The 15,201-nt window shown below is 42.2% G+C and overlaps 1 protein-coding gene and 2 long non-coding RNA genes across 6 annotated transcripts in view; 2 read left to right on the top strand and 1 right to left on the bottom strand.

The window, feature by feature from the left end:
* Window positions 1-3,905: 3,905 nt before the first annotated feature.
* LOC118553640 (uncharacterized) lies at window positions 3,906-5,721 on the bottom strand. The gene is made up of 2 exons (XR_013440969.1): window positions 5,627-5,721; window positions 3,906-4,377 (listed from the first exon to the last, which is right to left on the bottom strand). It is a non-coding gene; the product is annotated as an uncharacterized LOC118553640 (long non-coding RNA).
* Window positions 5,722-6,706: 985 nt separating this feature from the next.
* BLOC1S5 (biogenesis of lysosomal organelles complex 1 subunit 5) overlaps window positions 6,707-15,201 on the top strand; it is a 45,258-nt gene continuing 36,763 nt past the window's right edge. For 2 of the 4 annotated variants that reach the window (XR_004926116.2, XM_036120671.2), the window contains exons 1-2: window positions 6,707-6,875; window positions 13,609-13,691. Coding sequence is in view for 2 of the 4 variants with exons in the window: in XM_036120671.2 (XP_035976564.1) it covers window positions 6,761-6,875; window positions 13,609-13,691 (198 nt within the window). In the remaining 2 variants the exon portion in view is untranslated. The remainder of the gene's footprint in view (window positions 6,876-13,608; window positions 13,692-15,201) is intronic. The other 2 variants (XR_013441391.1, XM_036120659.2) reach the window with 1 other exon arrangement.
* LOC144379114 (uncharacterized) lies at window positions 12,145-12,782 on the top strand. The gene is made up of 2 exons (XR_013441393.1): window positions 12,145-12,194; window positions 12,498-12,782. It is a non-coding gene; the product is annotated as an uncharacterized LOC144379114 (long non-coding RNA).

The raw sequence follows: 15,201 nt of genomic DNA, 5'->3' as shown, positions 1-15,201 counted from the left end.
GATTACCAATTCCAAAGTTTCTTTGGTGCAGTTCATGAACCAGTCTGTTCACGTAATGTAGTCCCCTACTGTCTCATTGTTCCTGACCTTCTGCAACACACACACCCTTATCTTAAAGTCACTTTAGAGATTTTTAACCCTCTGGCTGGCCTCATCAGCTCTGTAGTTTCTGACTGCTTTCAGCATTTGACTTGAGCCCTGTTCACTTGCATAAAAGAACTCCAGAGTTAACTATCATTGTCAGAAGTGTGGGGAATGCGTAACAGATATCACACTAAAGCAGGGGTTCTCAGACTTTAGCGTGCGTGGTAAATCACCTAGCACTTCTCAAAACACACGTTGCTAGGCTCCAATCTGAGTTTATGTGATTTGAGAGGTCCAGTGTGGTGACCATACCACGAGGACCATTGTAGTACACCTGTCCAAAGCTGGGGTGACAATCAGGCATAGAGTAGCTGTATCACTCAACAGCTGGTACTTTTGTGACATTTTCTGAAGGTCTGACCAGTGGGGGGATGGAGCTCTCTACGTTTTGACTAGTCAGCCCCATCACAGGAGCACAGATCCTCTTTGTGGTGGCCCTGCAGTTGGGTGCCTCATGTTCTCCCAAGTGGTGTAACTACAACAGAAGCATTTGCAGGGGTAAGAAGCAGGATTGAGGACAGGACTGTTGAATGGTTGCCACCTGGAAGACAGCTGATCTCAAAGCACAACATGCTACTTCCACCAAAATCTCAAGTCTAGTGTGCCCGGCGCATTCCCGAAACTTCATGAGATTAATATGTAGTAATATTTACCATCTAACCCCCAAAGACCCTCTAGTCTTTTTCTCTCCTTTGCTTTCATTAGTTTCTTCCATTTTTAATTTTTTTCATCTGCTTCAAGAATAAGTTAGACAAAAGGGGATAAACAGTAATGTCAACAGAAAATGTGCCAGAGGAAATCTCAGGAAGCAGATATGATAAAAAGCAAAATAAATTTAGGAAGTCCCTTCCCCCAGTTATGCTTATCCTTGATGAGCTTATACCAAGGAATGAATTTCAATTTTGTTCTCAGTATGTATATAATTAAGTGCTCATTTTATTTCTATTTTCTAATTTTCATAAGCTTCAATATGGTTGTAGCAGCTATTACCCTGAAGTCAGAACTTTACTCCTACTAAATTAATATTATTTCCATGATTTAGAAGTCTTAACTCTCAAAAAGCACAGTAATTGGAAAAATCCCTTTACAATTCCATGGTTGAAAAGTGTCTGATATTGAGTCTCTGGAAAATGATCTTGTAGGTATAATATGATGGTGAGAACAGCTATCCGTAAAACACAGAAGTAGTTAGTGTATGATTCCATGCATGTAATACTTTTTTAAAACACCGATTTTTAGAAATGGAGGATATATTATAGGTTGCCACGGTTTGGGATGGGGACAGAGAGGAAAGTAGGTGTGATTACAAAAAGGCACCCGGGGGGATCGTTATGGCTTTGAAACTGTTCAGTATGTTGACTGTGATGATGGATACATGAACCTACAACCTAAAATTGTACAGAGCCAGGGACGTCAGAGTGGCTCAGTCCATTGAGCATCTGACTCTTGGTTTCAGCTCAGGTCAGGGGGTCATGGTCTCAGGGTGGTGAGATTGAGTCCCACATGGGGCTCTGCGCTCAGCAGGGAGTCTGCTTGGGATTCTCTCCCTCTCCCTCTCCCCCACCCCACCGTTAATAAATAAATATTTAAAAAATTGTATAGAGCCAAACACACACACACACACACACACACCATGAATACAAGTAAAATGGGAAAGGTGGATAAGATCCATGGATTGTATTGATGTCAATATCCTGGTTGTGATATTAACAGTTGCAAAATGTTACCACTGGAGGAAAAGGAGGTGAAATGTACAAGGAATCTCTATTATTTCTTGCAACTGTGTGAGAATCCGTAATTATCTCAAAGTTTCATTTAAGAATACAGAAAAATCTCGTGGATCCAGACAACAAGAGATAACACAAGACCTTTGGCAAGATGACATAGAGTCCAAGGACATGCTCACAGAAGCCCTAATCCTCGCTGAAATGCATGGTGCAACAGCACTGCTCATGTGACTCTTTTCTGACTTTTTGCTGCAGACCTAAGCATTCCAGACAACAATATAACTCAGTGATATACAGAACAGAACAATCAAACAGCTAGAACACGTATCTGCAGACTCTAAGCAACAGAATTGCAGAAAAGTAATTGTATAGTGATTTAATATTGTTCCCTCTGGTAGACTGTACACTCATTGAGAGAAGGAAAAGGCTGAGCAGTCTTGCTCACCCCTGTATCTCAGCTCCTAGCACTGCACTTGGTACATAGAAAGTACTCACTACACGCTTGTTAAATGTGTTTGAATGAAAAAAATTTACAGCCCATATGTCCTTTTAGAGGTAGAATGGCTTCTCTCTTCCCTCCTTCCCAATCTCCCTTCCCCACTCTCTCCTCACCCACCATCTACAGGTAAACACACGCACAGGAACCAAGATTGTTTCTGCCACATGCAAGTTGGACAGTCATTTAACCTCTCTGTGCCTCAGCCTCCTCATCTGTAAAATGAGGATAATAATAACAATAATACCTACTTCAAAGGACTGACATGAGGGTTAAATGAATTAATATGTGTGAGCACTTACGACATTATCTGGCATATCATGGGTGCCGTGTAGGTGTTTGTTCAGTTGCAACACAATTCTGACACTGATTACAGGAATTAGCTTAGACCCCACAGGTAACAGACACCATTCTCTACAAGACTGCCCTCACTTTAGACACCAGGCACAAGCTCCAGGTTCCTAAGACACCCGTGTTTCTGACCAGCTGTCTACAAATTTTGGAGGTTCCCACTCTACCTCCTCGGGTTCAGTAATTCATTAGAATGGTTCATAGAACTCAGGGAAGTACTGTACTTATGATTATAGTTCTATTGTAAGGGATACAAATCAGGACCAGCCAAATAAGTACATGCATGGGGTGAGATCTGGAAACACGAAGGTTCTGTATCCTCAGTACGCCCCATCCTCTAGATACATCAGTGGGATATTACCCACTGGGAAGCTCACTGGAGCTTCTGTGTCCAGGAGGTTTTATTGGGGTTTTATTACTTAGGCATGGATGCTTGAATTATTGGCCATGTGACTGAACTCAGTCTCCAATCCCCCTCCGCTCCCCAGAAGTCAGTGTTATTTCATGGCTCAAAGCCCCAACCCTCTAATCACACATTGGTCTTCAAGCATGGCCAGCTCCCATCCTGAAACCATCTAAGGGCCCTTGGGAGTGACCTCGTTAGCATAAACTCAGGCCACCATGAATAACAAAGACACTGCTATCACTTGAGATATTCCAAAGATTTAGAGGTTATCTCCAAGGAACTAGGAACAAAGATCAGCCCAATTCTTTATTATACAACATAAATAAAGTTTACTGAATTGAATAGGCAGAAAGGGCAAGAAAACCATTCCAGGAAGGGAGTGTCTAAAGAGAAGCAGCAGAAATATGCCCGGCACAGTCATGGCACAGTGGAAAGACCCCGCCTAGCTGACTGGGCTTTGCTACGTTGAAATGCACCAGCCTTGTAGTCTAAAGACCAGAGTTCTGACGAAGGTTCTGCTATTTGATAGCTACGAGCCATCTCATGGGAGAATAGGGATCATTGTAACCCATCGTAAATCCTATCTAGGAGAGATGGGCATAATTGAAACACACACCATTTAGTGAATTTATTTATTTACTATTTCTCAAAATTTTACTATTTCTCACCAATGTATTATTTCCCCGCACAAAATTCATTATTTCTCACAATACTATGGGTGGAGTGTTATGGAACCTGGATTGGATCACCCCAGGGAAGAACCAAGCAGCACTCAGAGATCTTGGAGGATAGGAGGTTTATTTAAGGCCAGCGGGCTCAGAGGAGAGTGGTCTCCAAAGGTCTGAGCCGCGAGCACAAAGGGGGTAATTTATACACTTCTACTTCCGCATACTAGGCACTCTTGGCACGTGCGGGAAGCTGGGCAGGGAGAAGAACCCGGAAGAGGCCCAGGGCAAGGGCTGGGACTCCCTTGCTGGGTCGGTCGGCCATCTTAGGACACAGATTTCCCTTATCAGGAGTAGGCAGTTTTCTGGCTCGTGTGGCGTTATTAGCTCCACTGCAGTTCATGAGACTGCGTTCAAAAAGGTTCATGGCTGGGATGAAAAGAGCCGAGAATGGCTCCCTCACACATCTGTGGCCTCATGCTGACTGCTTGCTGGCTCAGTAAGCATAGCCTCTCTCTACATGTGATGTCTCATCTTCCAGTGCTTCTCCACACGATGACCTTCCTACAGCAGGACAGCCTGGACTTCCTGACAAGAGAGCAAAAGTAGAAACCACCAGGTGTCTCAAGGCCCAACACCGGCCCAACATTTTTCCCACCATGTTCTAATCTATCCAAGCAAGTCACAAAGCCGCGAGTTTTGAGGGGAGGGGAGACGAACTCCATCTCAGCAGCATGTTGCATGTGTACACACGGAGGGAAGGAATCACTGCAGTCACCTTTGGATACTCTAGCATGTTCTCTGACCCTCAGTTTACTCATCAAAGTGGGTATTTTAATAGCTACCTCAACTAGATTCATGAGAAGATCAAGAGACATGTCATATGATACATGATAGCATTTTATAAATTGTAAAGTGCTAAAAAAAAGTACAAGATATTTTAGTGGTGGGTGATAAATGTGGATTGGAAGAATGAGAACAGATTTTACAGGGCTTTAAAAGGAGATAGAGGAGGTTATAGTAGTCGTAATAACATTTATTGAGCATTTGCTATGCGCCAAGAATTGTACTAAGTGCTTTATGGGTATTATCTTCTTTAATCATCACAACCTTATAAATGGATATTTTATTGCCATTTTATTGCCATTTTACAGCAAAGGAACTGAAGGCAAGAGGCAGAGCCAGAATTTCAACCCAGTTCTGTCTGGTTCTGAAGTCTTAACTACTACTGCACCAAAATTCTTCTATCACTTATAGTCAATTAGCAGTTGGGTAAGGGGAGGTAGCTGCTACCCCACAACTACTAAAACAGAATTTTTGAATGTGGAACCTGGAATCTGCATACTTAACAGCCACATCAATGTGGAAGAAGCATTAAACTCACTGTACTATAGGGAGCCTTTTCAGATTTTTCAGTATTTCAAAGACACTGAGAAGACAAGCTGAAAGGAAATTTAGGCTTGCAGGTGCAGAAGAAAACTTGAAAAAGAAAAGTACTTAGAAGTGGGGAGAATAATGAAGGGCTTTAAAAATAATTACATTTTCTAGAGGTTGATGCTAAAGCTGAGGGAATGGAATTGAGACTAGAAAGCTTACAAACCAGACTCAACAACTTGCAATTAATCAACAGTACATTTCATGCATTAATTCATCTATTTTATGCCTCTTTGCCTTTGGGCTTGTTATTTCCTTCGCTAGAAAACCCCAATTTCCATCTTCTTCTCACCCAACCTGACCAACATCTCTTCATTTCGGTTCTGAGGACAAATAGGTGCCTCCTCTGGGAAGTCTTTCCTGGCCACCTCCCACCCCCAGGTGTCCCACATGTGTACTGTACCTTCCTCAATGCTATCATTTATAGGCTTCATATTCTAAACGTTGGCTTATATTCCTTCTTCAGCACTAGACTGCAAGATTCTGGAAGGTAAGGGCTGTACAGAAAGAGAGGGACAAGGGGAGACTAGATGATTCTTAAAAAGAACCACTGGATGAACAGAGGAGGTGAAGAAGCCATTGCAAAGCTGCACATTGTCCGTACTTTGAACAAACATGAAGACTTGTTGAGATTACAAGATGAACTTTATGGAGTTTAACAAACCGCAGCAATTAGATACATGCAGTTCCAAAGTTGACATTTCATGACCACAACTCAAAGCTGCCTAGCAAACCAGTCCCTTCCATAATTACATGTATTTTATCTTAGACCACATAACAACCGGTTGAAATTTTGTACATACAAATACCAAGAACAAATTTGTTTTTTCTTCACATGGGCACGAATGAGCCTAAGTGATTTGGGCAAGTTACTTTAACCCTATTTCATCATTTGTTAAAAAGAAGTGGTAAAACCGTTTCCCTGAGTTGCTATGATGACTAAACGTGGCAATGCCCGTCAAAATGCTTTATAAAATATTGGTGGCAGTGGGCGCCTGGGTGGCTCAGTTGGTTAAGCGACTGCCTTCAGCTCAGGTCATGATCCTGGAGTCCCTGGATCGAGTCCCGCATCGGGCTCCCTGCTCGGCAGGGAGTCTGCTTCTCCCTCTGACCCTCTCCCCGCTCGTGCTCTCTCTCATTCTCTCTCTCTCAAATAAATAAATAAAATCTTTAAAAATATATATATATATTGGTGGCAGGTAATAACAGAGATAATATACTTCTAATACTATTAATATTATTCTGCGACTGTATCTCCTCTCTCCCATCCTCTCTAAACCAGAATAAATTCCAGCGAATTTAAGGAGAAATAACAGAATTTCACACCAACGTCCAATTCCGGCCGCATCTGCCCTAATCCAGCATGGCGGCATCTGCTTCTTGATGTCCCCATCTCTGGCTACACTAACGCAATTGCCGCTGGGTAGACTCGGCTTTTCCTACGCCCTTTGATGACGCCCCAGACCCGCGCCCGGAAGGCGGGCAGCGCAGGTCTGCGCAGGCGCAACGCGGAGGCGGGTGGGCGGAGCAGGTCGCGATGAGTGGCGGAGGGACGGAGGCCCCTGTGGGTTGTGAGGCCACCCCGGGCGGCGGCGACAAGAAGAAGGATTCGCTGGGGACCACGGGCTCGCCAGCGCATCTCATTATCAAGGGTACGGAGTGGTAGGGCTATCGCTGTGGTGGAGCCCGGCGCTACTCCACTTCCCAAGCGGCGCCCTCTGACCCAGGGCCGCTCCCCAGGGCGCCCCCCAGCTTCCGGGCGGCCTCGCATTCGTGGGAGGTTGGGGGAGTAGTGGCCAGAGCCCTCCTGGTTTCCTACGCCAGATGCCTCCCAGTAACAACCAACCAACCCAGTCCCTCTTACTTTTTCAAAAAAGCCGCGGATGTGCGTTTGGGCCCCGCCCCTTCTACCCTTTCCCTAGCGGGGGACCTTTGAGCGCGGAGCTGCTTTGGACGCTGCTTCACGACGGTCATGTAACGCTTAGGGAGGCATGGAGCTTGGGTGTCGGGAAGGGCCTGCGCCCCCCGGCAGGTCGCTTAGGAGTTGGGTGACTTTGGGTGGTCTGCTTTACCTCCTCTGCTCCTGTCTGCTCCTGGGTCATGCAAGGAATAAATGAGATAACATATGAAAGCATCTTAAAACATTAAAGCGCCATACACGTGTAGAGATGTCCATTTGTCTTGTCTGCTTTGCGCTTTGAGAAGGTTACATCCTGGATTCTCACAGAACCTGAATACTTGATTCCCAAAGCTCACAACAACCCTATTTTCCTGTAGCAGGATCTTTGCCAGTTAGATACGGAATTTCTCATCCTCATCCTTTTTTTTTTTTTTTTTTTTTTAATTTTTTATCCTTATCCTTTTTTAATCCAATGCTGATCCTGTCTGTCCCAACATCTTGCAGCGTTGAAGCCCTCGTAGGATGCCAGAGTCCTTTCACTACCAAGAGAATGACGTCCTTTGGTTGCTGCCTATTTCATTTTAACCTTACCTGTCAGGACTGTAGACAGCTCCAACACAGCTGGCTGTGGCTATTTTTCTAGACTTCACGTTGTCTCTTAAATGTGATTAGGAGTGTGGGAGTGGTGCGTGAGTGTTAGGGCTAGATTATAAATGTTTATATGTGCTATCTTAAGTGAACTGCTACTTAAAAATGTTTTTAATTGCAGTGAAATACATGTAACATAAAATTTATCTTCACCATTTCTAAGTGTACAGTTCAGTGGCATTAGTACCTCCACATTGTTGTGCAGCCGTCACCACCATCCATCTCCAGAACTTCTCATCCTCCCAAACTGAACCACTAACTCCCCATCTCCCCCTCCCTCTAGTCCCCGGCAACCACCGTTCTACTTTCTGTATCTGTATGTGACTACTCTAGGTAATTCATACACATGAAATCATGAAGTATTTGCCTGGCTTATTTCACTGTGTATAATGTCCCCAAGGTTTATCCAGGTTGTAGCATGTGTCAGAATTTCCTTCCTTTTAAAAGCTAAATAATATTCCACTGTGTGTATAGACCACATTTTATGTATCCATTCATCTCTGGATGGACCCTTGGGTTGCTTCCACCTTTTGGTTATTGTGAATAATGCTGCTGTGACCATAGGTATGCAAGTATCTGTTTGAGTCCTTGCTTTCAGTTCTTTTGAGTGTATGTGTACCCAGAACTGGAATCGCTGGATCAAATGATAATTCTACTTTTAATTTTTTTGAGTAATCACCATACAGTCTTCTGTAGTGGCTGCACTATTTTTACAGTCTCACTCGCAGTGCACAAGGGCTCCAATTCTGCACATCCTCACCAACACTTGTTATTTTGTGTCTTTGGCAGTGGCCCTCCCAGTGGGTATGAAGTCCTGTCTTGTAGTTTTAATTTGCATTTTCCTAATGATCAGTGATGTTGAGCATCTTTTTATGTGCTTATTGACCATTTGTATATCTTCTTTGGAAAAATGTCTATTCAAGTCCTTTGCCCATTTTTCAATCAGGTTGTTTTTTGTTGTTGAGTTGTAGTTCTCTATATAGTCTGGATATTAACCCCCTTGCTCATGGATGATTTGCCTATATTTTCTTCCATTCCATGGGTTGCCTTTTCACTCTGTTGATTGTATCCCTTGATGCATAGGTTGTTTTTTTTTTTTTTTTTTAATTTTCATATATTATTTTTTTTAAAGGTAATTCAAGGAAAGTTTTTCAAGTTAATTGAAAATTGAGGTTTTAATTAAAAATATGTCCAGAATTTCCTTGGCTTTTCTTATGGAACCATTCACTCTTTTCATTCTGAAAATCGATTTTTAGTTCATTCTTATTTAAAGACCATCGTTGTGAACAGATCATTGTTGAATTTTATTGCCAGAGTCTAGTGAAAGGGAAACATAAATAAATGACTTCAGTACTTGTGCCCTGGGTCTTTAAGGGTTTCTGGCCCATGGTTTGGGTGTTAGGAGGTAAGGACTGGGAAACAGGGAGGGTTTCCTGGACACTGTAGTGTCTGATCTGAGTCTTGAAGAGTCAAGTGTTAGCAGTTAAGAAAAGAGGGCAAGGCTATTTTGGACTTGGTTTGGAACAGCATGAGCAAAGGTGTGGAAGCATGGCATGTTTGGGAAGCTGCATGTATTGCTACAGTGTGACTCTGAGAGGTGGAGTTTGGTAGAAATCAGACCAGAGAAGACTTCTCGCCTTTTTAGGGAATTGGACTTTTTCTTGAATGGCAGGAAACTATCCAGCAGTAAGTATAAGAATCATGTGGTTAGATTTACATTTTAAATAAAGCACTCAGGCACATAACTGTGGATCCTCATCTTGTGCATTGGGTGTTAGTGAATTTGTCTAATTGCTAAAATGAATTTGTAACTCCAAAATCAATACTGATGGTGTTTTCATAGTCATTCCCACATGCACAGAATAGAGAAAAATTTGAGTCTCCCTACATGCACATTTGTAGTTGAGACTGAACAAGGCAATGCTCTGCTTTTTGTTTTAGCTCTTATACTATAAGTGTCCTTTTTGCTTTTTATTTAGTGCCGTATTTTTCACATTTTTGTGCTTTTTGATGGTGATTTTGCTTTTTAAAAGGATCCCCAAGGTGTAGTGCTGAGTTCTCCCTCAGCACAAGAAAGCTGTGGTGTGCCTTACAGAGAAAATACTGTATTAGAGAAGTTTCTTTCAGGTATGAGTTAGAGTGCTGTTTGGTGCGAGGTAAATGTTAAATGTCAACAATCCAAAAAAAGGAAGGGCGTTCACCAATTTGTGTGTTAGGCCAGTCTGGAAAGTGCCAAAGTAACATTGATAGTGTGTGATGAAGTGATGGGAAAGCAGCTAAATTTGTGGATTCCTGAGATGATTGAGAGAGCGTAGTGGACAGCATTGTTGTGAAGCTGAAAGCCAAAGGAATTCATGGTCGATTGGATAAGGTCAGGAAAATGTTAAACCCTTCTGGTCTAGGGCTGGCCACACTTTCATGGTTGGGACAGTGTGAAAAATGTTTGACTTGCAGGTGAAGTAGGTTATGCAGGTAAAAATAACTGGTAAGTGTTAATACAAGAGAAATTGTTACACTGGAAGAGCAGATTTTGGAATGTCAAGAGTGGCATGTTTTACAAGGATGTTGGTAAACCTGTGTAATACAAATGGCATTTTCGTTTGACAGAAATGTGATCAGAGGCCTGCAGGAAGCTAAGCCTCTAGGAACAGTAGTTCCGTACTTGCTAGTTCAGTGTTCGAGGCAACTTTATAAACATTACTACTGCAAATGACAAGAGCTCTGTAGAATGGGTTACAGAGAGGTGTGACTGTTCGAATAGCCCTCGTGAGACAAGCAGGGATGAAAACGAGGTAATGGATCTGAGAAGTAGTGAGAAGAGTAACATCTGTTTGGTGATGCAAGGGACGTTATCAGAAAAATTGCAGTAAATTGTTCCATATGATATTACATTAAAGGCCTGGAAATTCAGGGCCAGAGGAGAAACTTCTTTTATTAGATAATGAGAGATCTCAATTGACCGTTTCTCCTTGTTCCATAGCCACAGAGCAGCATATTGATCTTCCATTAAAGTGCTCATCTCTATCTTTTGTGTGAAGGGATTTTTGTCCATCTCCCACATTAGAGTATGAATTTTTGGAGGACAAAAGATTATATCAAACAACGAAAGAATGCTTTGTGTGTAATAAGGTTAGGGTGGAACTTATGTGAAAATCTGTAACTTATATTTACACTATCAGACTTGGAGAATTTTAGTCCTTGTGACTCCTGTGTTGTAATGTGCTTGCTTTGTTGTTATAATGTTATAACAAAACTAGTTAGTGGCTTAATTTCTGTGGTCATGTGTATTTTCTCCCTAGATCTTTACTCTCTTAAATTTTGGGGCACATGGGCGCCTGGGTGGCTCAGTCGTTAAGCGTCTGCCTTTGGCTCAGGTCATGATCCCAGGGTCCTGGGATCGAGCCCCACATCGGGCTCCCTGCTTGGTGGGAAGCCTGCTTCTCCCGCTCCCCCTGCTTGTGTTCCCTCTCTCGCTGTCTCTCTCTCTGTCAAATAAATAAATAAAATCTTAAAAAAAAAAAAAAAAAAAATTGGGGGCACAGTCAGGGTTTTAGAGGTGATCATTATCCACTTCTAAACAGAATTGAATTCTCTCCAAAGGTCAAATAAGTTCTCCTTATATCAGGCTCCCCAAATCAACAAGGCTTAATGGCTTCTCCATCACATAGAAAAATACATGTTAACTCGTATGTCTTCTGTGGATGATATAAATAATTTGGTGTCTGAGATACTCCCTGGAAGAGAGATACAATTTAAGGACAACATAGTAAGTAGTATGATAGAAGTAATTGCCCCTGGTGCTTTGGGAGCATAAAGTGGGGGCACTCCTTGAAACCTAGGAGAAAGCTGAATAGAATGAATGAAAATTTCAAGGAAGTGTGATGTCTGAGCAGTTTTGAAGGAAGAGCAGGGATTGGGGAGGGGTTCCAGAGCATGAACTATGGCAAGGACACGTGAGGAGCATGATGTTTTTGGAAAACTGCAAGTAGTTCAGAATTGCCAACATGGGGGGAAGGGTGGCTGGAGTCAGACATGGAGGACTGTGGGGCGGGGGGGGGGGGCAGCGGGCAAGCGGGGCACTAGGAGGCTTGAACTTCAGCCTGTTGGCTAGTTGTGTTTCAGAGACACTGGTGTTTACTGAAATGTGAACAGATACTCTTTGCCACATAGGTTCTCTTATCAAATAAGGTCCACACATTTCTGCATACTGTAGCCCTCACTTGGGCATTAATAGTTCATATAAGTAAACTATAGACTCCCAGCAGATCTGAGGTGAAGGAACCTGTCTAACTTGATTTTATCTGATTCCCAAACTTAACTCAGAATAGAACTTTTTTTTTTTTTTTTTAATGAACTCCTATTATTTTCTTACAGAATTACAGAAGTGTTCTGGGTAATGAGTCATTGAAGAACTTAAGCAGAAGTAATACTTCTTTTTATATTTTTTTACTTAGCATATGTCCCAATATGTATCCTATTAAAACTCCTTAGAGAATGGAAATATTGCCCCATTGCATGTCTGCAAAAATAAAAAAATTAGAGGAACAGGTTATGCTAGTAAATGAACATGAATGGTACATGTTCTTATTTGGAGATTTAATTTCCTTCAGGAGTTTTGAGGTTTACCTCTTAAGCTATATAGTTGTTACAAAGTAGGATGAATAGAATGACTTAACAAAAACAGTTTAAAATTCACCACTTTTCCCCTTATCTTTAACTTCTTTAGACTTACCAAAAAGTACAGAGACCTGTGGGGCGCCTGGGTGGCTCAGTCATTAAGCGTCTGCCTTCGGCTCAGGTCATGATCTCAGGGTCCTGGGATCGAGCCCCGCATCTGGCTCCCTGCTCAGTGGGAAGCCTGCTTCTCCCTCTCCCACTCCCCCTGATTGTGTTCCCTTTCTAGCTGTGTCTCTCTGTCAAATAAATAAATAAAGTCTTAAAAAAAAAAAAAAAGTACAGAGACCTGTAATGCACTCTCACCACGCATCTTAATAAATAAACGTTCAAAGCCCACTGGGTACCTTGCTGTAATTGCATTGCTCTCCCTCCCCTTTAAAGGTAACCACTGTCTTGGTTTTGCTATTTATTGTTCTCATGCATTTCTTTCTAGTTTCATTGCTTTTGGTATGTGTCCCAACAGGAAGTGTCTTTTCCATATTTTTTAAGTTTATATAAAATGGCTTTATCCTGGGACGCCTGGGTGGCTCGGTCGGTTGAGCGTCTGCCTTCAGCTCAGGTCATGACCCCAGGGTCCTGGGATCAAGTCCCACATCGGGCTCCCTGCTCCGCGGGAGTCTGCTTCTCCCTCTACTTGTGTTCTCTCTGTCAAATAATAAATAAAATCTTTAAAAAAATAAATAAATAAAATGGCTTTATCCTTCTGAAACTTGCTTTTTTGTTGAGCATAATTATATTTGTGGGATTTATCCATGTTAGTAAATGTAACCCTAGTGTATTCATTTTTACCTGCTGATTTATAGTATTCCATTGTCTAAGTATATTTAGATTGTTTCCTTTTTTTCTTCTTTTGACATTACACTCATGCTGTAGTAAACATTTATAAATGTCTTTCATTTGTGTAAGAGTTTTTCTGGGACACCTAGGCATGAAATTGCTGGGTATACATGTCTTGAGCTTTATCAGATATTGCCAAATTGCTCTCAGAAGTACTTATATTGTTTTACTGGCAGTGGATGAGATTTCCTCTCGGTCCAAGTTTAAACTAGATTTTAACCTACATCTATTCATGAGAATTGGGAAGAGTAAAACAAACTAGAGATACTAGAGATTGTACCACCCAGCGTGGATTAACTCTGAATTTCATTTTGTCTTTATAGACCTTGGAGAAATTCATTCAAGGCTTTTAGATCACAGACCAGTTATTCAAGGTGAAACCCGTTATTTTGTGAAAGAATTTGAAGTGAGTATTTAAAACTTATTTTGTAAAAATACTGCCCTAGTTGTTAGTATGTTAATATACAGAAGGGGACTTCTCTGGTTTTAAAATCTCTGATTTCCATTCATGTGTTCATAAAATGGGCAAAGTAAAACTCATTAAGAGGCATTACCATTCATGGAAGGAGCTTAAGACTAGGCAGCAGGAGTCTTGGGCTCAAGTGCTGGTGCCTACTCTGGAGTACTTAATATCTGTTGATCTCAGTTTTCTTCATCAGTAAAATGAGTATAGTGAAAAAAAGATTTTAAAGACTGATGGGTGTAGGTCGTCCAGATCCATTTTCTATATTTTTTTCTCAGTTGGAGCATTAGCACCCACCCAGAGTACTCAGGTTAAAATAGGAGACTCATCCTTGACTGTTCTTACCCAGTTAATGCCCACTTTCAGTGACCATTTCTTTTGGATATTACTCATAAATCTCCATCCCTTCTAATTTGTGTGCCTGCTTCATCACCCCAGTCAAATCCAGTCTTTACCGTGCTGCCAGAGTGCTCTGATGTTATTTTACTTTTTAAAACCCTGAAATAATATTTGCTGTGTCCAGGATGAAATCCAAGCATCCTTCTGTAGGCCCCTACCTTGCTGGCTTTACCGTCTGCCACCCAGTGTTTCGTGCCGTGCTGCAGCAACACTGAGGCAGCAGCCTGCCGTCCTGCTTCATATTCCTGGTGTCTCACACGTGTGTCATCGCTTCATCGTGCCTAAACAGTAGCGCCCGAGCTACTGTCAGGTAGATGGTATGTGGTGTTGCACACAAAAATTTCATGATTCTGTGTAAGTTGGGGTGCTGTTTTCAAATAAGACTCCAACCAAACAGGAAGTCTAAACCTGCCAAAAGGAAAGAACCTTTTCATAAATCCTTTTTAAAACTACAGAAAGCCTGTGGCACAGAGCCCTCAAGATGAGGGACAGAGCTGCAGCATCAGATACCATTTCTGGATTCAACAGACTCTTACTTAAAATCTGCATAATACCTAATTGACAGCGTGGTTGTAAAGATTGAAGATAGGCATGTGCACACAGTGCATGTGTCTGTATGTGTATATCTTAGAATGTGATCTGGTATCTAGGAATAAGTAACTGTTAGCTCTCTTCGTCATCATTACTGTTTGGTGGGATACGGATAATCTGGGACACACAGAATATTATCCAGAGATGATTCCCTTATCATGCTATATGAAGATTATTACCAATTCCTTAGTGAGAATGAAGTCTGGGCGTGGCATGGCTGGATTCTATGCTTAAGAGTCTCTCAAGGCTAAAATCAAGGTGTTGGTCAGACATTGTTCTTATTTGAAGCTCAGAGTCCAGTTCTTTTCCATGGTACAGTGAAGTTCCCCTTTCTTTTATTTGCTGTCAGCCAGGGGCCCCTCTGAATTCCTAGAGGCCACTCACATTCCTTGGCGGGTGGCCCCTTCCATCTTCAAAGCCAGAAATTGGGGGCACCTGGTTGGCTCAGTTGGTAGGGCATGCA

Source organism: Halichoerus grypus, chromosome 9, assembly GCF_964656455.1.
Source record: "Halichoerus grypus chromosome 9, mHalGry1.hap1.1, whole genome shotgun sequence".
Classification (NCBI taxonomy): domain Eukaryota; kingdom Metazoa; phylum Chordata; class Mammalia; order Carnivora; family Phocidae; genus Halichoerus; species Halichoerus grypus.
This window is presented reverse-complemented; position numbering and strand designations above follow the sequence as displayed.